Source organism: Lachnellula hyalina, assembly GCF_007821495.1.
Source record: "Lachnellula hyalina strain CBS 185.66 chromosome Unknown contig00039, whole genome shotgun sequence".
In the NCBI taxonomy this organism is placed as follows: Eukaryota; Fungi; Ascomycota; class Leotiomycetes; order Helotiales; family Lachnaceae; genus Lachnellula; species Lachnellula hyalina.
Window position 1 is genome coordinate 120,854 of NW_022157153.1, and position 23,949 is coordinate 144,802.

Below are 23,949 nucleotides of genomic sequence, written 5' to 3' on the forward strand. Positions count from 1 at the left end.
AGAATCTATTATCGGGAGTATCTGCAGCGTCCTTTGGCATCAAAATGCGGGCATTACCACCGCGGACAGCTGCGAGTCGCGCAGAACCGTAAGATGCAACCATATCATACCAAAGGGGTTTTCCGGCAGGTACCGGGCCTACTTGGGTGGGCAAGTCTGATGGGTTCATTACCTGACCCATCTGCTGGATATTATCGGTAGGTTGAACAGGAGCGTCCCCATCTTGGCGAAATTTTCCCGCTTTGAAACCGTCTTGGAACTTGAGCACGAGCTCAGCGCCGCCTGGTTCAGTGGCATCTGAGTCCAGCTTAGTGTAAAAGATCCACGGCGTTTCTGTTTGTGTAGCTTTGAGGATGTTAAACCAATTTGCGAAGCGATCAAATGCCTCTCGTTGTGGGGTGCCTTGTTTCAAGCCCGCTGCAACTAGTTCATCTTCTGTTCCCAGAGTTGCTACTTTCGGAGCCGGTGCCGCGGGAGGGGCAGCTTCTGGTGCAGGATTACTGCCGAAGCGTGGTGGTGGATCGGCCGAACCTGCCGGGTTACTTTCGGGTGGTGCCGAGCCTGGAGCTCCCTTTGTAGGACCCGTCACGGGCTCAGGTTCGGGACGTATAATTGGAGGAGCTCGGCGAATTAGGTCTTCCAATGCTTTTGGCGCTGCTGTCAAGTCTTTTCTGAGTGGAAAGCCACATGACAGATGTTGCGTGACGAGAATGGCTGCAACAAGCAGAGTGCTTTTACCAGAGAGAAACTTCATTTCAGAAAACAGAAAGAGAGTTCAAGGTGGAGTGATGGTTGATATGATAGTTTATGAAATGGCGAGATAAAATAGATAGGGCGTTTGAAGAGCAGAATGGAAATTCTTGTTGTGGTAATGATCTGGATATCTTCTACGAAAAGAACCATTTGAGGTTTTATATATTTTTCTTTCCAAAGACCTACTACTTTTAGGTAATTTATCTGATGGTTAAAATAGCTTTGATATCATTTCTCATGACATACATGAATCCTTCTGGTTCTATTATCGGGCTGTCCTGTAGGCTGTATCGACGGGTTGACACTTTGCCGTTCTATCTTGGAACTATTAACACACGCTAGGTGGTTGAATCCTTTCTAGTCTGACCAAGACCGTACGCATCTGACAATTCCAAGCGGTTAGATGTGGCGTTTCAGACAGTAGTTGCGGCCAGATCCTACTTTCTATCCTGTGTGACAGCGTGAATAGATGCGGAGGTATTTAGGTAGTGACAACTAACACCAAACTTCGTCAATATCCCTCGAATTCAACCCCCTGTAACCAACCAACACTTCTAAGCGACCAAAAACGTAGACCTCGTCGCCTCGTAACCCATAACCAATCCTAATTATAAGCCACCAACAACCGCCGTAAACAACATCACTAGGCTGACAGGTCGCTAAGCCGCCCAACAAAGCTTGATTCTTGCTAAGCAACTACATAAACAATATATCAAACATTCCGATCCCAAGTTAGCCAAGACAATAGCCGAGAGTAACCAACAAGATCTGCCTGCATAAACATTCAATTCTTCTTCCTGATATTCAAAATAGACCGGAAGCAATCTAGTCTTATTCTTAGGATGTTTCGGTCATCCTTCCCCTGGCCAGATGATTTGTTTGTTTCAATCAGCTGTGTGCTATGGATATCAGATACCGCTGCTTTGCCTCTTCCAACATCTCAAAATAAATGTTCATGCTTCAGTATTATTTTTGTTGCAAAGTGTTATTCTAAGCTTCAGCATATGACTTGTAGTATGGAAAGGAATATACTAAGAGTTGGACTCCGTGGCATTAATCTATCGCTATATTAGTAAACATCTCCCACTTCAAAGCTCATATTATTCTCTCTATAACACAACACTCTTATATTCTAACTTCCTTTTACCTATAACTCTTTTTTGGACTTTCCATTTTCTTTCTATGACTTTTACTTATACAGATCTTCTCCGCCCTCTTTTCATCTTTATTAAAATTCACTATCCTTTCCGAAATTGACTTCACTTCCTCTTTCTCACGACGTTCAACTTCTCGAGATGGCCGCCAACGCTATTGTTCTCGTCGTAACCGCTGCCCTCTCGTTTCAGACTGTGAAGACAGCAATATTTCCCCCTCCGCCAGCGGACGAAACCACCAGCATCAAAATTGGCGCTGGATCTAACAGCGACAACGATGGAAACATCCCGGGAATCCATCTCTTTGACTTCCAAGGAAAGACAATCGGGATTAAAAAATCTAGTGGTAATATTATCGACAAGGGCAAAGACTTCCAGATTGATGTCGGCCATCTGGAGCTCCAGGACAATTCGGCTGCTCAGGTACGTCAGACTTTGCTGTTGTTTTCAGAATGATTTAGGAGCCGAGCTCTTTGGGAGACTATTTAAGAGCTCGTCTCTTGGGGCTATCAAATTATTTCTTGAATGCACATACTGATCCGTCAACTAGGCAGAGTACATCTCTATTGTAACGGGAGGCAATGATGCGCTCTATATCTCTTACGTCACAGTGACTCTCCCTACCTCAGGAGTTCAATATGCATGGAATGGGGATTTTGGCTTCCAATGTGGCGCGCTTTGGGGGTATGGCAACACGACCTTTAGCGCGGATCCTAGCGGCGGTGTCTACCAGCCTCGATGTAACTGGATTGACGGGAACGACAGTAACGGGCTTCATACTCAAGCTATCGGCATGCACCTGCCCTCAGTCCTGGCAAACCAGGCCCGGGTGGACCAGTACAACAATGATAACGATCTAATGTGTAAAGCTGACCCTCGGTTCAAATTGTACGACAAATTGGACGTAGAAGATCCCATCCCGTACTTCAAGAGTGAACCCTTTGATTTAGGCACGCTGGTAGATTTTAACCGCGACAAGACTCTCGACAAAAACAACTGGGCTACCACGCCCGTCGATAGATCGGCGCTGAAAGGTATCGGGAGTGAACGCCGTGATACAGCTTGCAGCTATGACCAAGGTCAAACATCTTCGCAGAACTCCAAATCAACTTCAGGTCATGCCATCCTTACCAATACCACCATCTGTAGTTCTGGTTCTTCTGGAAACATAGGTGAGCAAAATCCTGCTGGCGCTTCCAGTAACAATGGCAACATCAAACCCGCCGGCAACAACAATCAAACTGTTGGTAACAGCACATTCAGTGGCACTCGTACAGCACCGCCACAGAACGAAAAGCACAGGGGACAACTCATCAAGAGCGGGGCGCATTACCATAGTGCCAAAGAGCTTTGCGACAGCGCTACATCCTACGGGCCCGACTTCGTGTCCATTATCGAGGGCCTCTACTGCGACATGGAGCAAAAGAAAACTTGACCGCTCTGCCAAACTGCCACACAGAATACTTGTTTTGATAACACTGCCAACAAGATGCGCCTTGGTGCGAGGAACAACAGACGTGATAGTAAGGGCGTTGTGTTGCCTAGGAAGGTATATAACAGTGTTGAGCAGTGGTGAGTCATGGACCGGGGTTTAGGCTGTTATTATTAGAGTGGAATTGGGGGCGGAGCGATTCGTTGCTACTGGAGTTCTGCTGGAGTTTATGATATTATTTGTTTCTTGCTTTCTGGCTATGGTGTACGGTGCACCTTTTCAGACTGGCGATTAAGTCAGTCATTCTGACAGCGGGCAATAAGTATAAAAGCCACAGAATTACCTTTAAAATAGTACGCGCTTGTTTTTTTCTTGTAAAAGCGCGCATATAAACATTGCCTCGATCTCTGATTCCCGATTCCTAGCTCCGAGCTTGAAGAAAAGGCAATAATCTTTCGGGTCGTTAAGTTATGTGTAACTGAAAAAAAAAAAAAAAAACCGGTAGATATAAAGACTGTAGAACGCGGTTAAAAAGGCATTTCGTTTATTAGAAATTAAGCTTACGGTTATCCGTATTCTTGCCTATAATTCAGAATATCGACTTTAGTATAGTACTCTGCTAACGAGTCACAAGATGCCTGATTCGGAACTTAAGTTCGCTATTTTACGTAATCCGGTGCATATGAATCCCAAGAACGGTTCGGAACTGAGGCTTATGCTAGGCTAGATTAAGGGCTAAATGTACTGAAGCTTGGGGATTTAATACAAGGGTTTGGAGGTACGATGGAAAAATGAGTGAAGACAAAAAATAGAAGCCAACGCTCACTTCATTGTTGTGCTGTTGACCTCAGAAATATCATTACCACGTGACGAAGGGGCTAATTTGTAGTGGGGCGAGTACAGTAATCACAAAAAGTTCATGTCCCAACTGCCTATCTTTCCTTTCCGCTAGTGCAATATCTATCTGCAATTGGAATTTCTCACACAGGAGATGGCTTGGTCTAGGAGCCTTGCTGTCGGTGGAGTATTTGGTGCTGCGCTAATTGCTCTTATTGCCGGCTTCGTTCTCACCGATATCAGGAGCTCCAAATCCACCCTTTATTGTGTCACCAGCCCAACATCATATAACATCATAACCCTCAATACCTCGCATCCTACAGCAAAATGCTTCCGTGTTGAAAACGGGCTATTCACCGAAGTTCTGACTGACTTTCCAGCCCCCTTTGCCAACGAGATTACGTACCTGGACGGACATATCCTTCCTGGGATTATCGAGTCACATGGTCATATTCTGCAGTATGGCGAGATGCTGGAATCAGTGTCCTTGTATGAAGCTGAAAGTGTGGAGGAAGTGAGAGCAAGGATCAAGGAGTTCTTGAGAAAGCATGCTGGTGAGGGTTATGGCACACGTGACAAATGGGTGAGAGGCATTGGGTGGGACCAGAAATACTTTGGGGGTGTGATGCCAACTGCTGTAGAAATATGATCTCGTTCTATTCGTAAACTTTTGCTAACAAATGTGCAGAAAGAACTTGCAGCAGATCCAGAACTTACAGATCTCTACATCATGCTTGACCGAGTCGACGTGCATTGCGTACTCACATCCCAGAACGTCCTTGACCTCCTTCCCAATCCGCTGCCACAAGCACCTCCTGGAGGATTTATTGTCACCGATCCGGCCCCTGGTGTTTTCTGCGACAATGCCATGGATGCCATAATCTTCCCAGTCGCGCCCAAACCAGACGTAGCACAAAAGACGAGATGGTTCAAAACAGCCATGGCCGAGCTAAACAAAGTCGGGATAGTGGGAGCCGGAGATGCGGGTATGCGACCAGAAGATATTGCAATCTTAGAGAACATCGCGGAAAGTGGTGAGCTGACAATGAGAGTCAACGTCATGCTTGAATGTGCGGAGAGGAACACCTTTTGCCCAGAGGAAACAAAGATCCTAAAATTACTCGACGAGCCAAAGAGCTTAGGTGGAAATATGTTGATGCTTGGAGGAGTGAAGCTGTTCGCAGACGGAGCGCTTGGTTCCTGGGGTGCGGCGTTGCTTCAACCCTATTCGGATAAGCCTGACACGAGTGGCACGATGCTGATCAACGAGACGGATTTGACAGATGTGGTGAAGCATGTGAGTTATTCAGCACAGTAGTTCTGGAACTCTACCTAACAGATCAAGTGGTATGGTGCCGGATTTCAAGTAAATATACATGCTATTGGCGACCGCGCAAATCGAGCTGCGGTGGATGCTTTTGAAAAGGTTCTCGGGTCGAATTGCAACGGTTGCAATCAAGAAAGGAGGCTTCGAATTGAGCATGCCCAGATCATTGTATTTGATTTCCCGTCTCTGTTTCTCTGTAGGTGTTGGGGCTAATTTCGAATCAGAACCCTAAGGACCAAATGCGTATGGCAAAGTTGGGTATCATCCCCAGCATCCAACCAACTCACGCAACTTCCGACATGGCCTACGCTCTCGCACGTCTCGGAGAAGAGCGGCTAGCAAAGTCTGCTTATCGCATGCGCTCTCTCTTTCCGCCTCCTTCCTATCCCTATCCGTACCCAGGGCCAGTCCTTGGTTCGGACTTTCCTGTCGAGCCCCCTTCTCCGTTCGCTGGAATGTACGCCGCTGTGACTAGGCTCTCTCCTTCCACAGGCGTTCTCCAGCTGGAGAAGGAGGATGGTTTCCCGATGAGAAGTTATCTGTAGAACAAGCATTGCGAGGCTTCACGACCAACGGTGCATATGGGTGGCTAAAGGAGGATGTTACTGGGGCGATTGAAGTAGGGAAGTGGGCGGACTGGGTGGTTGTTGATAGAGATATATTTGTGGACGAGAGTGGCAAGAGTCTGAGGGACGTTGAGGTTCGCAGCACCTGGGTAGCGGGCAAGAATGTCTTCTCGTCGAAGCAGACCAGCGACCGCGACCAACCTGGATTTCTTGACCGTCTTGAGAAGTTCACGGTATGTGTTGTTGAGAGAATACAGGGCTCGAGAGCGGCATGTGGTTGGCCGATTATTGGAGCTCGTGAGTGAGAGAAGCTCTCCTCATCGTAAAAGTTTATCAGAAAGCCGTAATAAAGATCAAAACAATGCACCTCGGTACATATAATTCGGTTTTCTGAACACGTGCCTTGCACTCCTGATATCTAGAGCGCATCTCCGAGCTCCGATACCCAATTCTCACATCTAATCAGCCTGATTACACGGGACTGGAATGCACCCGCCTGAGACACATAGACAGCCAACAGAAACTTGGTAATGTCAATCAGTGAGTGCATAATTCTTCATCGCTCAATCACCTCCCCGTCCGGTCCAGATTCACAGGTTCTCACTTGAATAGGACTACACTCAATGCTCAATATGCATACTCATAACATAAAATCCCCGACTGCGTGTCTATGATCTCTTCGACCGCAATCTTTGGTGCCAGTGTCCCCATTTCTAGCTGATCCTGCAACGAAGCCGCCTCCTTACTATGCATAGAGCTCGCCCCGTTATACTCACGTCGCCGCCCCGGCTTCGCATGTTGCCATTTCCACCATAGCCGATCCAACTGCGCATGGTGCAGGAAAAACACAGGATCTGGGATACACTATTAAACAAGTGCTGCGCACTTTTAGAATTTGAGGACTTACCATTCGGCGCTGTATCTGAGAAAAAGTCTCCCAGGACTCCGTGTGGCATCGCTAGGTGCGGCCCGTTCTCCATGCCGAGATTGAAAGCATTGTATTGCGGCAGTGCCATTATAATTGCAATTGCATCCTGATGAGGAAATGATGTTAGTTTTCTGAATCAAAAGGTATTTTAAAATACCGAGAACATGGAAAAGAGATTGGAGCTATCATCAACTACTTACCTCGGATATACGAGCGCTGTAGTACTTCTCCATGTCATCAGGTGCCTGGAAGCCACGGGAGAGGCAATGCGGCTTTGCCTCGTCAGCATAGTATTGTACCTGGAGGTTTGCAAAAGGTCCGTCGGTCACGCAGCTGGCAGTATTAACCGTTCGGACCCCGGTGGCATTGCCGTCGCCGCCAAAACCAGTGATCGGGTCCCAGATTGGGGCGGCGGGTAGGTCATGGACGTTAAGTTGCCAGTCGAAAAAGCTGCGAAGGGTTAGCGATGCAGAATTACGGTGGGAATGAAACGTACACAAGGGAGCCCGAATAGTGACAAACATCACGGAGCTTTGCTTCGTAGACGTGGAGAAAGTAGCGGTGCCAGGCGAGAAAGGGTGCGGCGTAATGAGCTGGAGAAAAGAGGATGTATTAGTCAACTGTAAGCACGCTCTTTTTCGAGATATAGCTCACCACTCATCCCTTCATTGTTATGTGTCCACGGGAAGTCTTCAAACACCGTCTGGTTGCGGCCTATGACGGACGGCGTCTTGGTGAGGCACACGACGGCATCGAGGTACGCCAATTTCTCGTCCGTACTCAGTGTACGCCATTCACGACGCACTGAGGGATTTTGGCAGCTTTGGGATGAGGATGCGGATTTATGTACAGTCGACGGTCGCACGTATATTATTGTTCCAGCAGTAACTACAACGGCACCAACAACTGCGATGCAGCAAAGGGCGACTACAAACCATAAACGCCGGTACACAGGTATATAGTCGGAGACTTTGCTTTTCTCTTCTTCGGCGTATGCATCTTGCTCCTCTTCTGAGAGGAGTGGACGTGTTTGCGCAACATTTTCGAAGCTCGCCGTCGCCATTGTTTGGGGGCCACCAGGTGATCGAATATATTTCTGATTGGAAGGTACAAAGGATGCGCAAATACAGTATCACGCCCTACGAACCTTTGATGCTAACATGCCAAGCAAGATGACCAACAACTACAAGCAGTAATGGTATCGATGCAACAAATACTACCCTACGGAGAGACTCCACATTTATTTGCAGGGTACCATACCAGGGTTTGCATCGCTATCGCCATCCTTGCAGGGAACTACCCTTTCCCCTGCAGATTGATACAAGCATTAAGGTTTGCTCTTTCTATTGGTACAAGCCCTTGCTATGCTCCCTGTATAACCCGCCGTTTGCGGGGTGGATCTATATTTCTCAGAACGGAAACAAAACGGACGGTAGATCAATAATCCTGTGCCGCAACAGTACTTTATTACTCCTCTTTTCCGCATCAAAAGAGGGTTGGTTATAGCTGCCCCCAAACTTGACCTCTATTTGTTTCAGTGAAAAGGAGCGGAGCAACAGAAGTTCACTATCGTGCTCCCTTGTATTATTGTTACGATCTCCCAGTCACTTTATTCTCCGCAAAGTCCGATTTGCAAACGCCATGTCATCTAGAATCGCAGAGCTCGGAGCTCTGATATCTTCCAACACGCAGAAGATTGACGAGTATCTAGTCGCTAATTCGCTACCATCACCATCGTTCGAGGAAGATGGCCCTGTGAAGCTCAACCTGTCCGGCGAACTCGAAAGTGCTCGAAGTTCTTTACTCAATGCTACAGCGGAGCTCCAGGCTTTGCTGCAAACTCCAGATGACCTTCTTCGGCCTATCGTATGCATCCCTACCGTCCTGTTTATCTGACGTATTCTTCGCTAAGCACATTTATACTTACGTACAATCCAGTTAAATGGCACCAGCCTTGAAGCGATTTCTCGCTATGATATGGCTCGTAAGATCCCTGTCGGTGGCTCTATCTCTTTCCAGGAGCTAGCCGACCAGTGTGGCCTCTACGAACCTGACGTACGCCGCATCGTACGCTTTGCCATTGCGCACCATTTTGTTTTCCGCGAACCTCGCAAGGGCTTTGTAGCTCACAGTGCAGCCTCTCGGCGCCTGGTTGATACCCAAGGCGCGCGAGACGGGCTTGGTGTTATGTTCGATGATTGCTACCAGAGTTTTGGGCGGGTATGTTGGCTTCCTCTCCATTTTTGACTTTTAAGATGCTATACTAACTCTTGGCAGACTATCGAAGCTATAGAAAGGTACAAGTCACAAGATATAGATAAAACAGTAAGCCGCATATAACTTCCCATGGGTCCTACTAGACTTTGTCCAGATTCTCACCAGTGATTTGTTGCTTCATAGGGCTGGGCACTCGCCCACGATGGTCAGTCACTCTTCGAGACGTTTGGCAAGCAGCCGGCCAAAGCCAAACGTTTTGCTGGCTCCATGGCAGCCTTCAACGCATCACCACTTATGGCACATAAGCACATGGCCACCAATTTCCCGTGGGAAACCCTGGGCAATGGTACCGTCGTCGATCTAGGTGGCTCGCACGGTGAGCTATGCGCCGCCCTCGCACTTGCCGCCCCCAACCTGCATCTCATCGTTCAAGAACTCCCCCGGACGGTGCAAAGCGTTGACCGTGCCACGCTCCCTGCCGAGGTTGCCCCACGCATCGAGTTCATGGAGCACGATTTTTTTACTCCGCAACCCGTCGTTGCAGCCGTTTATACCTTTAGGCAGATCTTCCACAACTGGGCTGATGTGAACGTCGTTAAGATCCTTCGCAGTCTAGTCCCGTCGTTACGATCAGGGGCACGGGTACTCGTGCATGACTTGATCTTGCCTGAGCCTGGAAAGTTGCCACTAATGCAAGAGCGGCAGATTCGGTATGTTGGGAAATGTAATGGTAAAAGGCTGACTACATGCTAATTGATGACTACAGGGCGATGGATATGCTTATGCTTTCGATTTGCAATGCGAGAGAGCGCGACGAAGACGATTGGAGGCAGGTGTTCGCCGAGGCGGATTCGCGTTTCAAAGTCCTGCGTGTTTTCACCCCCAAAGGAGCTGCCCTCGGGATTGTCGATGTGATGTGGGAGGGTGAGGGTGAGGGTCAGGAGAGCATTTCCGCCAAGTAACATGCAATTGAGTGCATCGGACCGAGAACAGAATAAAGCAGCTCTATAGAATGTTTCTGGCTCGTGCAGTACTCTATTTTTATTCTCGGAACACCCTTGTAAAACACATTTCGGGTATCTTCTTAATCAATTCTACCTATGATTTGCAGTCCCCACTCGCTGGTGCCATACGCTCTGCTGGATGACAAAAGAGAGGACCTAATAGAGTCCTAAGAAGGTAATATGAGGCCATCATTGACCTTGTATACGCCGTATACCACCGTAATCGTGTGCTTTGCAGGGGTTGATATGCACAGCTACTACTGTATAAGAACAGGGGTTCACGGAAGTTACCGAAGTACTCCGTATCTTATCTCTCGGTCCAAAAACTTAACTTCTTTGAAATCTGAAGACTTTGAGTTGTTTCTATTGGTCGGCTCGCGGAGGTGTTTTTCAATTGCCGACGAGTTCTCTAACGTTACTGCAGTAAAGAGGGGCGATGGGGGGGGAACGGACGAACTTTTTACAAGTGTAAAAAGTGGACTTTAAATGGATTTCTACTTTTAGTCTGCGAGTAAACTTAAATTTACGTGACCCCTAGGGTATACTGTATAACCAAATTTACCCAGTAGCCAATAAACAACGAACGATTTGCGTATAGGAGTTTGCTCCAAAGTGCTTCTTGCTTCGGCTGCAACTGTGCCACATGCAATCACAGTATATGCAGGGATACTTAGTTTAGTAGATTAGTTAAGCTTCTCATCGAGACAGGGATACTTCGTAGCCACGCAGTCATTTCCGTCGGCTCGGGAGGTAAATAAGGTGGCGGGGTACTTGCTCGGTAAGCTATGCCGACAGGGGTTTAGACGCTGCTATGTATGTCTGTACTAGTTACAGAAAACAATAGCACTGATATCTCATCTTCTAAAGAGCTGCCATATTGAGTGCCGCCACTCGAGACTTGTGCAGTAGGCAGTACACGTATAGTGTACAATAATTCGGCCGAACCAAGATTTGGGCTCAAGATCCATCCGTGCACAGCGAACCAGATTCATGGGCTCGTGTACAACAACGACGTGGAAGCATCACTGTACTATCCCTGTCTCGGTGAGAAAGAACCTTAAACGCTTCTGCCACTTGATGGCACGGCTTATCATATCCCTTGTAATCAGCTCGAATCAAGGAACCGATGATTACTACCGGTTACCACTCCAAGGGGTACAATCCTTCGAGTTTGCAGTTTGCAGTGATGCAGAATGCTTTGCATGTCAATATAAGCTTGGTGGCTGGCTGTACAGTAAAGTATGCTTAAAATTTGTTTGTGGAAGTGGTAGACGCCTATCATTATACTATACTCAGCCCCAATGACACTGTACAAATACAGCCCACACTCCGACTCCCACTAATATTGATGAACACATTGTGCCTTACAGCGACATATTTAGCAACGCTCCCCTGCTACATGATCACAGACCTTGAGGTCGTGGTTTCAGCGGCGGATTGAACCCCACAGCTCGCTCGCGCGTCCAGTTATCCAGTGCATCCCAGTCCACACAACTCCGCTGAGCATCGGTCTTGGCATGAGCTTTGGTAACATTAGGCTGCCACTCGAATGACCAGAGCCCGGTGCTTCCCGTGCACATGGTACTAACACGGAGCGCTTCGAGGCAATGCTCTGCATGGCGGAGGCTTGGAGTTAGCTATAGGAATCCTACGGTAGATGTCCAAACTGGGCCGATGGCATGGATGAGTAGATATAAAGTAGGATTGTGACGTACCAACGTGTCTTTGCTCGTTAACTCGCTGCTTTTCCGTCATGTCGGGGTAAAAGTGGTCCGCGTAAAGAAAGAAACGAACGCGACGCTATATTTTCGGTCAGGAAATCACGGTATGGATGATGTTTCTTCTTACTAGGCAGTGGAGATCGTGGTAGACCCCCAACGAGGCGAGATATCCGCCGTCTAAAAGTTCGATGGAGTTATCTGGGTCTTCGCCTGCCAAGGCCATCTCTTCGTAAGAAGCTCGCATCATGACCGCTATGGTTCTGTGAGCTTGGCATGAAACTGAGAGATCTGTAGGAGCTTACGTTCGAGCAGTCTCTCCCACGATTTGGTCTGCTCCACAGTTGGAGTGCCCCAGTATGTCTCTGGGCCCTGAGGGTGGATTCTCTGCTGTGAATAGCTGATGACACTTTGGGCTGGGGCTATTGTCGAGTCAGAAAAGAGGTCGATTATCTTCAGCTTCTTAACTTACAATAAGTGCTTGTTTGAAGTTGATGTGCATCAGGTTTCATATAATAGGAAAGAGCAAAACCAATTGTAAATCCGAGAAACAGTGTAACAAGTGATATAACCACGTGAGTCCATAATACGCGTCTTGCAGGAAGCTTTTTCGATAGCTTCAGATTATCCTTCTGGTATATAGATTCGATTTCCTCATCTTCTTCATCTCCAAGCAGAGGGTGTTTCTCGACGGTAGTTGATAAACGCGGTTCAGAATGAGGAAGCATTTTGGACAACGGATTGTTGGTCGAAAATGAAAGAATAATGCACATACGAGCAGAGGAGTTGAACTCCGATGGCGTTGGAGGATATATCCTGGCACACCACCAAAAAGTCGACTGACATCCCAGAACCAAAAGCAGCAATAGAATATCAAGAATATTTGGGGCGGTGTGACTTGGCACATAGATAGAGATCATCCATGCCCTCCACGAGTATCACCGATTGTGGATAAGCTATACAAGGAACATCATTTAACCGTTACTAACTGTATACCTGCATGATCAGCGGTCCACTTACGATATCGGAGTAATATCCGATATAGTCCATGGCTTCCACTCTATCCTTGCGTCAGTTGAAAGAATCAAGATATACCTGTTATGACTTGAAACTGATAAGTGTAAAGAAAGATATATAGCCTCGTTGTTCCCCATTCTGGTTTTAAAAACTACAGGTCAAATCAACAAGCAATCCTCCGCCTTCAACATTCAACTTTCCAGTCAACCCCAACCCACAACGAAACTTCGGTCACTTCAACAATCATGCAGTTCTCGCATCTCTTCACCTTGACTGTCATCGCTGCCTTGAGTGGTTGGGCCATTACTGCACCAGTTCCCGAAACTGCAAACCGTAAGCTATCCTCTGTTTTTACTTCCACAGACCTCTTCTAATTGTATACAAGCCGCCAGCGAAGCTTGCGCTGAGGCCGAAGCTGTCCCTAGCGTCAATGGGACCGTGACCACGAGATGCTATTGAGATTCAAGCCGTGGGCCAAGGTGGGAATAGATGGGGGTTTACGGTTTCAACATGTCGAGGTAGAATCAGCATTGAGGATGGATAGATACAGATCTTGTTAAATGAAATTGCTATTCCTGACCCAAAATACCTTGTCCGGCCCTGATTCCGTCCTGAAGATCAACGTGTTTAAGAGCATAATGAGTGTAATCTGTCAAGTGTCATACTAATGACCACTTCATTCTAACACAATCTTGCAAATAATTTAAATTTGCATTTATTTGAAAACATGGTTAGAGCAAGACAAATTTGAGAATATACTTGGTCAGGTTTTTGTTCCAAAACATCAATAACCTTCATCCTCACTATAATACCAAGGCATTGATAGCCAGCTCAGCTACAGCCTAGAATAAGGAAATTGAGGTGCGTAGGACTAGAGAATAGTCCAGTACCTAAAACACGTTGCAAACAGAGCGTAGGTTTAGAACATGTACCCCTCTCGAATACACTTGTAAACGCTGTCGCCACGGCATATATTTCTTTCCCGGCTACCCCTTCATCTCATGTCCCTCCTCCACGAGTCCCACTGTTTGTTTTTAAATAGAAGACGGTGAGGTTGGTTTGTATCGTGGATCACTGGATTAGCGACAGGTGGGGTGGACGCGTCCACGTGGTGACGTTCCAGTCGGAGGGACAGCCCGTTTCGAGCAGCCTTACCCGTTATCGCAACTAGAATCCAGATACGCCGCAGCGCCAATGCCCCATGAGACCACCGTCGCCGCACGAGTACTTATAAATTTAGAATTGGCTTTCCACCTCGAGTTGTTGGAAAAGGAAGGTCAAAATGGCAATCGGAAGGTGGAATGTACAAGGTACAAGGTACAAGGTACGTACAGAGTGAAACTACTTCGAATTAGATCGCGCTGAACAGATGGGCAGGCAGGTGCATCGCATTGGATATCCGATCAACAGGGCGGAGGAATACTGTAATACGAAGTACCATAGCCAATTATACCCTTGTATTCGGTGGCAGGATTGGGTATTGTCCAGATACTAAGTAAATTAACTACAGTAATCGTGTCCGTTTTTCCCGATGATGCGATCTGGTTTCATGCTTTAGATATATATACACCCTGTAGTATAGTATAGTATAGTACTATCTTAAATACCTTAGAAGGAAATTCTTTACGCTTATTGCGCTTAAGCACGTGCTAAGGGAAACATCTAATTCGTCCAGCTAGCTAAAGTGGAGTGAGTTTAAATAGGATTTGGTACCCGAGCTCGCCGAGCAGTAGGAGTGGATCTTCCTATAACTCTATATATGCTATAGTAAAGCACCTAATCGCCTGATGCAAACAGCCTTAAGAGCCTATTAAAAAAATACTCTAAGGTGAGATAGTAAGGTACACTCCATCTTTAGTTTGCTCGCCGCCAAGCCAGTATTGTTCATAATTCAAAATTGGATTGGTTAATGAACGACAATAGCTTTGCCCCGCATACTCCGCCCCCAATGCGGTGAGTTCAATTGGGGTTATATCCGAAGTAATCGCTTCCGAGCGCTTTGCTTTGCCGCCGTCGTGCATAGATTATGGAATGATACACTCATGGCTCGCAAGTAGTGTACTCCGTATTTTACTTAGTATAGACAAGATTTACCAGGTCGCTTATAGATATAGTATAGAAAGTGCAATTTTCTCTCTGGGAATCCAGGTTTTGAAAAAATGCGAGTTCTTTTTGATAATAGAAGTAAAATTGAGCGTATTTTCTGGAGAAATGTTGCTATTTTCTATGTTAAGTGAGTTACAAAGGAGATACGGTAGTAAATCTACTTATGACACCGGCGTTTTTAAGTTTAGTAGACCAGAAATCCATAAATAAATCCATATTTTACACTAGTAAGACGTTCATCCGACATGACCCCCCCCCTTTATCTTAGCGTTGTCCCACATATGTATTTAGCCGAGCGAGCTTCAGGGGTATAAAAAAACCAAGGTACCTGATTGATAAGCAGCAGATATGCACCTAAAATGATCAAGGATGTATGCTATCACTCTATAGTGTCATGTAGCCCCTCTTCAGCTTTTAGGATTTGGGGGGCAGGCAAGCAAGGGTTGGATTACAGGTTCGATATTTCTATTTACGGCGTGTTGTCATGATCAAGTAAACAAGATAGCTAATTATAGAAACCAGGGTCAGTTGAGGAGTGAGGGGCTGTCTGTCAGCTTTTAATATATGTATGCCCACTTATACATCATCATGTCTAGCACGTATTTCCTTCCAGTTCTCTCAACCCTTTTCTAGATCTTCAAAGTTCCTTGGGTTGACCCAGGCCTTCACTCAAGATGCCAGTCGACAGTCCATCATCCGTAATCGCTGTGGGAGCGGTAATGCCCTCCCTATCCATCGTCGCCGTCGCACTACGCTTCTACAGCCGCCGCGTAATCCACAACCCCTTTCAAATAGACGACTGGATACTCATTCCCGCGCTCCTCCTCACAATCGGCATGGGAGCCAGTTTGATCGCGGGCGTGAAGTTGAATGCGCTGGGATACCCGACTCCGTTTACGGGTGATCCGAATGATCCTCTCGCGGCGCTGACGCAGAAGAATTCTGGAATCCGCATTACGTCGCAGGTCGAGTGGGCGCTGCAGCTGATGCAGGTGGTGCAGCTAGGTTGCATCAAACTGAGCTTCACGTTCTTCTACCGCCGTATCTTCGTTACTAGGACGACGACATCTTTTAATCTTTTAACGTGGGCGACTATTGGAGTAATTACAGCGTGGACGTTGGCTTTCTTCTTTGCGTTGCTTTTAGCGTGCAAGGGATATTCGGGCGAGTGGTCGGCGTGGTGGGGGTCTGTGATTGATCTGTCGACTAAATGTGTTAAGACTGAGAAGCTGGAGACGGGGCTCGTGGTATCGGATTTCTTGACTGATTTGTTTATCCTCCTGCTTCCTATTCCGAAAATCTGGGCCCTTCAGATGCCTATACGCCGCAAGCTTGCCGTGACGGCCATCTTCGCTCTCGGAATCGTGTAAGTTCTCCATACCTTCAAGCTAGCATTTGATTTCTAACCGAATCCCCAGAGCCGTCGCAGCATCTATCGTTCGAATGAAGTATTTCATTGACGTAATCTCCAAGGGTTTCGACCCAAACGACGACGAAGATCTAGCGATTACCAGAAACCTCTACTGGTCCATGGTAGAGTCCGGGCTGGGCATGATAGCCGTGTGCCTCCCGACACTGCGCAGTCTCTTCAGCACCAATTCTTCCGGCTGGTTGACCAGCATGCGCAGCAGTCTGCGAAGCATGCTTGCCAGCCGCTCGCAGGCTTCAAAACTGTCGTCCCAGGGAAATTCGAAGAAATTCTCACAGGGTTCGAGTGAGGAGTATATTCATATTGTTGATGATGGACTGGATACGGGGAGTAAGAAGCATGAGAGGTATGTGATGGAGGAACGGATTCCAAAGGTTAAGGAGAAGAATTCTGGGAGGGTGGATTATAGTGAACGGGGGGGGTGAGCATGTATGATTTGCTGGATTGGGATGGTTTTGTAATTCTTTGTTACGAGTAGTTAGTAAATATCTGTTAAGTTCTTAAGTATTTACGATAAGAGATGGATGTAAGCTTACAGTACGAGAAACGAGACCTATGATTTTCTATGCTTCGAAAATTCAGATAATACAGCTGTTTATCTGCTACTGCAATGGTCTTAGCTGCTGTAACAGCCGTTGTAAATGTATAAAAGAGCATGGTTTTCAACCAAGTGAAGTGATAAATGAATACCTGACTAAAGCCATAAATCTAGCGTCTCCTCTCCACCTTCTCCGCCAAACTACAAGGTATAGGTGCTATAGTACACCTAATTAGCTAACCCATAAAAGTAAGTGATCACCGCCATATAAATATACAAATACCCCACCAACCCCTCCCTCCCTCCACCACCACACAAGCTCTTTACCACAACTAGCAGTCAAAAAATGGCTAGCAGCCGCCCACTACTAGTCAACGACGACGACGATGAAAACAGTATCCTCGACCTAGAAGATGGAGGCGAGAAATCAATCAAACCAACCCACTCACCATTCCGAAACTTTCTTTCCTCTTCAAAAGGCTTTCTCTTTTCACTATTTTTCGCGCTCCTGCCATCATTCATCCAACCCCTTCTACGCCGCCACACAATCTCAAAACCAGAACCAAGCGTAGCAAAGCCGGAGCGTAATAATGCCCTCGAATACCTAACGGGCGTGAGGGGGGTAGCGTCTGTTATTGTGTTTATATACCATTGGACTCATGGGCTGTTCCATGATAGTATGGATCATGCGTACGGCGACACCAACACGAACAGTGATGGATCGCCGTCCTCAAACTCAGAGTTACATAACCATATCCTGCAACTCCCACCATTGCGGCTCTTATACGCCGCCGAGGCAATGGTAGCGCTGTTCTTCATCGTCTCCGGCTATGTGCTCTCGTACCGGCCTATCCAGGACATGAACGTTAAGCCAGCAACCAATAAAAGTACTACCACCCTCTCATCCCTCGCCTTCCGCCGTTTCCCCCGGCTCTTCCTCCCCGCACTCGCCTTAGTCCTGCTCGCTTTCCTCGCGCAACTAACCGGCGCTCTCAAAACCCCCACCACAACCCTTCTCACCTTCCTCCACAGCTTCCTCATAACCGGTATCTGGACTTGGACTACCTTCCCCGATAACACATGGTCACTATCCCCGCACCTCTGGACCGTCCCCACGGAATTCCGCTGCAGTATGGTGCTGTTCGCCCTGCTACTTACAGTGAGCCAACGCACGTTGCTTGTACGATTCGGGATAGAAGTTGGGGTAGTGGGCTGGTGTATGGGGGCTGGAAGGTGGGACGTAGCGCTTTTCGTGGCGGGTGCTGTGATGGCTGAACTGAGGGTACGACGGGAGGTGCGTTTGCAAGCCCGGGAAATGGAAAGGACGGGGGAGGAGGAGAATAGAAATTGGCAGTGTACCATGTGGAAATCCATACGCACCACAGCCCTCCTCTCCACCCTCATCACTGGCCTCCTCCTCGCCTGCTACCCACCTATCCCTCCTTCCCTAGACACCCCAATCTTCGGCCCGCTCTCACATCTCACCAGCTCCCGCTCAGAATCCCGGCGCACCATCTACGCCATTTCCGCGCTCCTGATCCTCTCCTCACTGGACAACCTCCCAGGACTCCAGAAAATCTTCAATACGCGCATAGTGCAGTATATGGGACGGATTTCGTATGCGCTGTACTTGGTGCACGGATTGCTGATTAGGGTTGTGGGACAGAGGGTTTTGGATGGGGTGTGGAAGGCTGCAGCAGGAGGGGGATGGGGTGCTGGAGATGGAGTGAAATTTGGGATTGCGAGTGCGGTGGTTGTGCCGGTTGTGGTGTGGGGGGCTGATTTGTTTGAGAGGGGGGTTGAGAGGAGGTGCGTGGTGTGGGCTAGGCGTTTATAACGGTGTTTAGGAACCCAAATACAAACAATCCCTTTCATCTATATCTAAATAAACATTCTTCGATCTTTTAGAGTCCAATTTTTTTTTTTTCAAAGCTAAATATAACAGGACATATAAATAGCAATCAGATGGAACTTTGAGGTCCTCTTATACTATACTGCAGGATTATTATTCAAGTCCTGTCCTGTGGAACTACTAAACCCTTATATAAGAGTCATAGCTAGGAGCTATTATGGCGCATTGCCTATAATCAGAGTTGACAAGGCTTGAATTCAAAGGCAAAAGTGCTATAAGCACACACTATTCCAGCAACATGCTTGCCTTCCAATTCGAGCTTCGCTAAACAAAACCCGTTCTTCGGAAAGTTGTATACTATACGTGATGACGTTTTATATTCTAAAGACTTGTTTATTTATAAGAAAAACAAATAGACGACCAAAGCAAAGGAAAATAACAGCGCTTATAATCTTGAATTAATCGAGACAGTGATGTTCTGTATACGGAAGATGAAAAAGACGATGATAGAAATAGTGTATATGATGTTAGAGAGGTTTAGAATAGAAGTAGAGATATACGGTAGATGAGCAATTGACGCTGAACGCTGTCACGACATCCTAGATAATCAGCTTAAAGGATTCAATAAGATACCTCCCTACGTTTACATACTATACGACTAGTGGTGTACGCTTTTATCGAAATACACGTACGGTAAAGGGGAGGGGAAATAAGGAACTACCTTGCATAGCCGCGAAGTGTGATTTATCAAGGAGAAGTACATGGCCATGTGGCTTGAGATAGAAAGCAGAATTTCATGCAAGTTTCATTTATCTATTCCATAATATGTATAAATTCTCATTCTAGACTTTTCTATCTCCCCATCCCATAAGAAACCAACCAAAAGCATGGAAAAACGCCAATGCATGAACCAACCCGCCTACAACCTGTCCAGCAAGCCCTCACTCTCCAAAAGCAGCACAATTTGATGCACCGCACTCCTCACGCTCGTCTTCTCAATATCCACCGTCAGGTTCGCCTTGGCAGGCGCCTCATACGGATCATCCACACCTGTAAAGCCCTTAATATCGCCATTTCTCGCCTTAGCATAGATTCCTTTCTTATCGGTCTTCTCGGCATGCTCGAGGCTAGTAGCGACGTGGATAAGGTAGAAAGATCCGAATTTCTCAACGAGTTCGCGAGCATGCGTGCGTGCGTCTTCAAAGGGCGCGATTGGGGCTGCGATGACGGCTGCACCGGCGCGCGTTAATTCGGATGCGACGAATGCGATGCGGCCAATGTTCTTGGTGCGGTCCTCGCGGCTGAAGCCGAGCTCGGAGGAGAGTTCAGCTCGGACGGTTTCACCGAGCAAGAGTGAGACGGAACGACCTCCTTGTTGGTTCAGCGTTACGTGGAGAGCGCGCGCGATGGCGTCCTTGCCGCTGTTTTGGTAGCCGGTCAGGAAGACAGTGAAACCTTGTGCGGAGCGGGGTGGGTGGGATTCGCGGAGGACTTTGACGACTTCGGGGTAAGAGAACCATTCTGGGATTTCACGACCTGTTCGTAGACGGCTGCGGAGCTCGGTACCGGATATATCAAGGGTGCGGACACCGGCTGGGACTTCATCTATGGGGCGGTATTCGTCGCTGTCTGGGAGGAAGGTCATCATCTGGAAAGGAACAACTTCGATTCCGAGCTCGTCCTTGTATTTCTCGACCGCGTATTGGGCGTCGTATGGGCCGTAGAATTCTACACCTTTGCTGTTCTTTCCTGGGCCTGCGTGATCTCGACCAACGATGAAGTGGGTTGCGCCATAATTCTTGCGGATGATGGCATGCCAGATGGCTTCACGTGGACCACCCATTCGCATGGCGAGTGGAAGGAGGCCAAGAACTGCCATACCATTAGGGTATCTTGGTAGCAGGGCTTGGTAAACGCGGACACGGGTGAAGTGATCAATATCTCCGGGCTTTGTGAGACCGACGACGGGGTGGATGAGGACATTTGCTTGACGGGCACGAGCAGCGCGGACGGTCAACTCTCGATGTGCTCTGTGCATTGGGTTTCGGGTTTGGAAAGCCACGACTTTTGACCAGCCGAGTTTGTCGAAGTGCAGGCGGAGTTCTGCGGGGGTATCTTCTCAAGTTAGTGGGGGTTGCGCAAACGGATTGGAACTCGTACATCTCAGCGCCACGTAGTCATAATGCTCTAGACGGTTGATGGCGTCTACCTTTCCTCCAATATAATAATCTTGAGCGGTTTCGTACAGGTATTTTACGGCCGGGTGCTCCTCATCGCCTCCAAATACATCCTTGGCTTCCTTTTGTCTGCGGACTATTAGAACAGCTCAATCTTAATGTCTGGATCTGCCTACTTGTCTGGTTTGTACGTATCGTCAACGGTGATGATGGCAAGGTTTCGATCGTCTCTGAAATCACGAAGTGTAATTCTCGATCCAGGCTTGACGCCCAATGCCTTGAGCTGTTCCAGAGATACATCGAGGGTAATTGGCATGGAGAAGAGGTTGCCATCGGCTAACCGATTATCTGCAACAACACTGAAGGATGTAAGTCAAAGGTGAAGTTTGTATGCAAAAGATTTTCATACCCATTGTAATCCTTCTCATTCATAAAACCTGTCAGACGAGAAATTAGTATCTGTTTGCTTTTTTCAGAGTGGCAATGTCGTGATGGTGGGGTAATTATTGCCCCACCAAAGGGCTGCCGACGTACCTTCTAGAGGAGAAAAGCCTCCACTGAGGATCAATTCCAGATCACAAAGCTGTCTCTCAGTGAGGACGATGGCAGGAAGGGATTCTGCTTCGGCAGTGAGCTTCTCGTGTCGTGGCAAGTCTCTGGCAATGAGATCTCTGATGTGTTTTGTCAGCCTATGACGCAGTATGCCGGATGAAGGGTACAAACTTGAGTTCTCCGCCGTGAGGAGGGTTGGCCATGATTGCGGATGTAGTAAGGAGTGTTGTAGACGGGATGAGATGGGAAGACGGGAATTGAGAGAAGTTGTAGGAGGAAGAAGAAGAAGAAGAAGAAAGGGAAGAATCAGAAACCGGAGTAGAGTGAAAGTAAGCGCGGCAGAAGGCTAAACGTGGTGGTGATGAAAGAAAAATATTCTGGGCGTGAACGGCTGAACAGCCTCGTCAATCACGCCATCGCCGTGGTGGGGTGGGGGCATGGGATGGGATCCGCCACTGTGCCTTGCATACCTAAGGTACTCGTAAGGAAGGGTGCAGAGCCTTGTTCTGCTTTGTCACTAGGTAGCTTATGTAAGCTTTTCATATGGGAACAAAAAGACTCACTTGAGGTTTGTACAGTATATGTATACGGAAACCCACCAATTGAGACTGCATCGAGAAACAAGAGACTGCTGTGGGAGTAACATTATATCTTGACGAGCAAAGTGCGAATCCGTCCGAAGGAACTCCGAAAAAAAACAAAAGAATCAATTCCTTATAGCGCCAAGACTACCCCACGTTATGGATCTAAATGGGGATTATGATGCAATCCTGAGAATCCTCGTAGCAATTGCTACTGTATACTACTCCATATGACAGGCCATCGGACGAGAAGAAGGAGTAGTTAATCATAAATAGAATTGGCCTCCCACTCAATGTTACAGTACTGTATGTATACTTCCACGTGACCTCCCTTCCATCTTATCTCCTTCGGCCGTCGGTGAAAGAAGTCAAAATGCCGACGCTAGCCGTGTTTGCTTAACAACTTGACAACATTTTGGAAAGCTTCACTTGGACTTGAACCAGAACCGCAGCTTGAGACTCTTTGCAAGCAAGCCACAACACCAGAGCAAGACCAACATGTCAGTCTCATCGGCATTGAAGGGTGATGCGGGTCAACAGGCTAGATCACTGGTAAAATCCCCCTTCTCTTCTTCCCTCCTCTTCTTTGCTTGCCTTGCCACTTGGAGTTGGCTTTTGGCGAAGAGTGGTCAACATCTGCTAACATCTGTCTCTATCAGTACCGCCAGTTATTACGGCAAGGCGAACAATTCGCCGCCTATAATTTTCGAGAATATGCCAAGCGCCGCACGCGCGATGCGTTTCGAGAGCACAAGGGCGTGCAGGATGAGAGGCAGCGGCAGGAGTTGATGCAGAAGGGGTTGAAGGACTTACAGAGCATGAAGGTATGCGAATACAGTACTATAATATATCCACTTCGGATTAGAACTAGAGGAAATGAAGGGGGTGTTTTGCGGTAGTTGAGCTGCTGAGGTGCTGTCTGGAGAGGGTTGTTGATGACTAGTTGGTCTTATGTTGTGTTGGGAAATATATACATTCGGGGACATATACTGATATCGCGACCTGAACAGAGACAAACTGTCGTCAGTCAGTTCTTCCAGCTCGATCGCTTAGTAGTCGAAGGCGGGAAATCAGTAAGCCAGCCATGCTTTCAAATCACAACATCTATTCTATTCCCTCCACTAACTCCAACAGGGCAAACAAGGTGGACGAAGGAACGATATAGTTAGACAGAAGGATACCGGGTAAGTTCCTATTTTCTCTCACTCTCACACTCACTCTTTACGTTGCTAATAAATCATTGTAGATGGGACTGATTAAGGAATAAACACGAAAGAGAGTTCAAGCGGATAGATGGATACCTTGGAGGGATTCACGAGCGGATGTGATAGTGAGATGAAAACCCCTCATATTTGTTGTATGAAGAATTGTATAAAGGAGTTCAGGGGCCTTGCAAGGTCGAAGCAGGCCGTCATCGCCTCTCGCATAAATAATATCATATCCGGTTTTGAATGCAGCATTGCATGTGTAGTCGTATTTCTTCTCTTAACGAACTCGTTATTCTGATAAAGGACCATTTCCAGTCTTCCAGACCTTCTATTTCCCTTCTATACTTTATCCAAGTCCCTAAAGTTCGTTCTCTCAAAGCCCATCTCTCTACATACACATCCACGACTATTTGAAAATCTTGTAATTATACCAGCGCTATGATTAATTACATTGATTATACGAGAGGTATGCTACGCTACAAGGCGGTCTATTGCTGCGGCTTGTGGGCAGGCATAGCCGCTAGCCATGGTCCAGCACAAGACATCGCATCGC

General features: G+C 47.4%; 8 protein-coding genes across 8 annotated transcripts; 5 read left to right on the forward strand and 3 right to left on the reverse strand.

The window, feature by feature from the left end:
- Positions 1-4,330: 4,330 nt before the first annotated feature.
- On the forward strand, positions 4,331-6,374 carry ytcJ (putative amidohydrolase; the record flags this gene model as incomplete). The annotated part of the gene is made up of 6 exons (XM_031148480.1): positions 4,331-4,813; positions 4,865-5,473; positions 5,522-5,671; positions 5,728-5,960; positions 5,996-6,302; positions 6,327-6,374. 6 exons carry the CDS (start codon positions 4,331-4,333, stop codon positions 6,372-6,374), a joined length of 1,830 nt encoding a protein of 609 aa, XP_031006760.1.
- A 322-nt stretch (positions 6,375-6,696) lies between these two features.
- Positions 6,697-8,060, reverse strand: ustQ_1 (Tyrosinase; the record flags this gene model as incomplete). Its single annotated transcript, XM_031148481.1, has 5 exons — positions 6,697-6,923; positions 6,977-7,103; positions 7,198-7,447; positions 7,494-7,590; positions 7,652-8,060. 5 exons carry the CDS (start codon positions 8,058-8,060, stop codon positions 6,697-6,699), a joined length of 1,110 nt encoding a protein of 369 aa, XP_031006759.1.
- A 578-nt stretch (positions 8,061-8,638) lies between these two features.
- On the forward strand, positions 8,639-10,176 carry bik3_0 (O-methyltransferase; the record flags this gene model as incomplete). The annotated part of the gene is made up of 4 exons (XM_031148482.1): positions 8,639-8,863; positions 8,936-9,217; positions 9,398-9,924; positions 9,981-10,176. 4 exons carry the CDS (start codon positions 8,639-8,641, stop codon positions 10,174-10,176), a joined length of 1,230 nt encoding a protein of 409 aa, XP_031006758.1.
- Positions 10,177-11,621: 1,445 nt separating this feature from the next.
- On the reverse strand, positions 11,622-12,664 carry LHYA1_G003514 (uncharacterized protein; the record flags this gene model as incomplete). The annotated part of the gene is made up of 5 exons (XM_031148483.1): positions 11,622-11,830; positions 11,934-12,018; positions 12,067-12,191; positions 12,242-12,358; positions 12,409-12,664. The coding sequence occupies 5 exons, from the start codon at positions 12,662-12,664 to the stop codon at positions 11,622-11,624; spliced, it is 792 nt and encodes a 263-aa protein (XP_031006765.1).
- A 3,069-nt stretch (positions 12,665-15,733) lies between these two features.
- LHYA1_G003515 (uncharacterized protein) lies at positions 15,734-16,913 on the forward strand (the record flags this gene model as incomplete). The annotated part of the gene is made up of 2 exons (XM_031148484.1): positions 15,734-16,425; positions 16,478-16,913. The coding sequence occupies 2 exons, from the start codon at positions 15,734-15,736 to the stop codon at positions 16,911-16,913; spliced, it is 1,128 nt and encodes a 375-aa protein (XP_031006764.1).
- Positions 16,914-17,372: 459 nt separating this feature from the next.
- Positions 17,373-18,863, forward strand: LHYA1_G003516 (uncharacterized protein; the record flags this gene model as incomplete). The annotated part of the gene is made up of 1 exon (XM_031148485.1): positions 17,373-18,863. The coding sequence occupies one exon, from the start codon at positions 17,373-17,375 to the stop codon at positions 18,861-18,863; it is 1,491 nt and encodes a 496-aa protein (XP_031006763.1).
- Positions 18,864-19,797: 934 nt separating this feature from the next.
- MET3 (Sulfate adenylyltransferase) lies at positions 19,798-21,810 on the reverse strand (the record flags this gene model as incomplete). Its single annotated transcript, XM_031148486.1, has 6 exons — positions 19,798-20,993; positions 21,039-21,184; positions 21,232-21,414; positions 21,465-21,492; positions 21,590-21,711; positions 21,779-21,810. 6 exons carry the CDS (start codon positions 21,808-21,810, stop codon positions 19,798-19,800), a joined length of 1,707 nt encoding a protein of 568 aa, XP_031006762.1.
- Positions 21,811-22,686: 876 nt separating this feature from the next.
- On the forward strand, positions 22,687-23,444 carry LYRM4 (LYR motif-containing protein; the record flags this gene model as incomplete). Its single annotated transcript, XM_031148487.1, has 5 exons — positions 22,687-22,740; positions 22,848-23,012; positions 23,199-23,261; positions 23,323-23,372; positions 23,435-23,444. The coding sequence occupies 5 exons, from the start codon at positions 22,687-22,689 to the stop codon at positions 23,442-23,444; spliced, it is 342 nt and encodes a 113-aa protein (XP_031006767.1).
- Between the last annotated feature and the right edge of the window lie 505 nt (positions 23,445-23,949).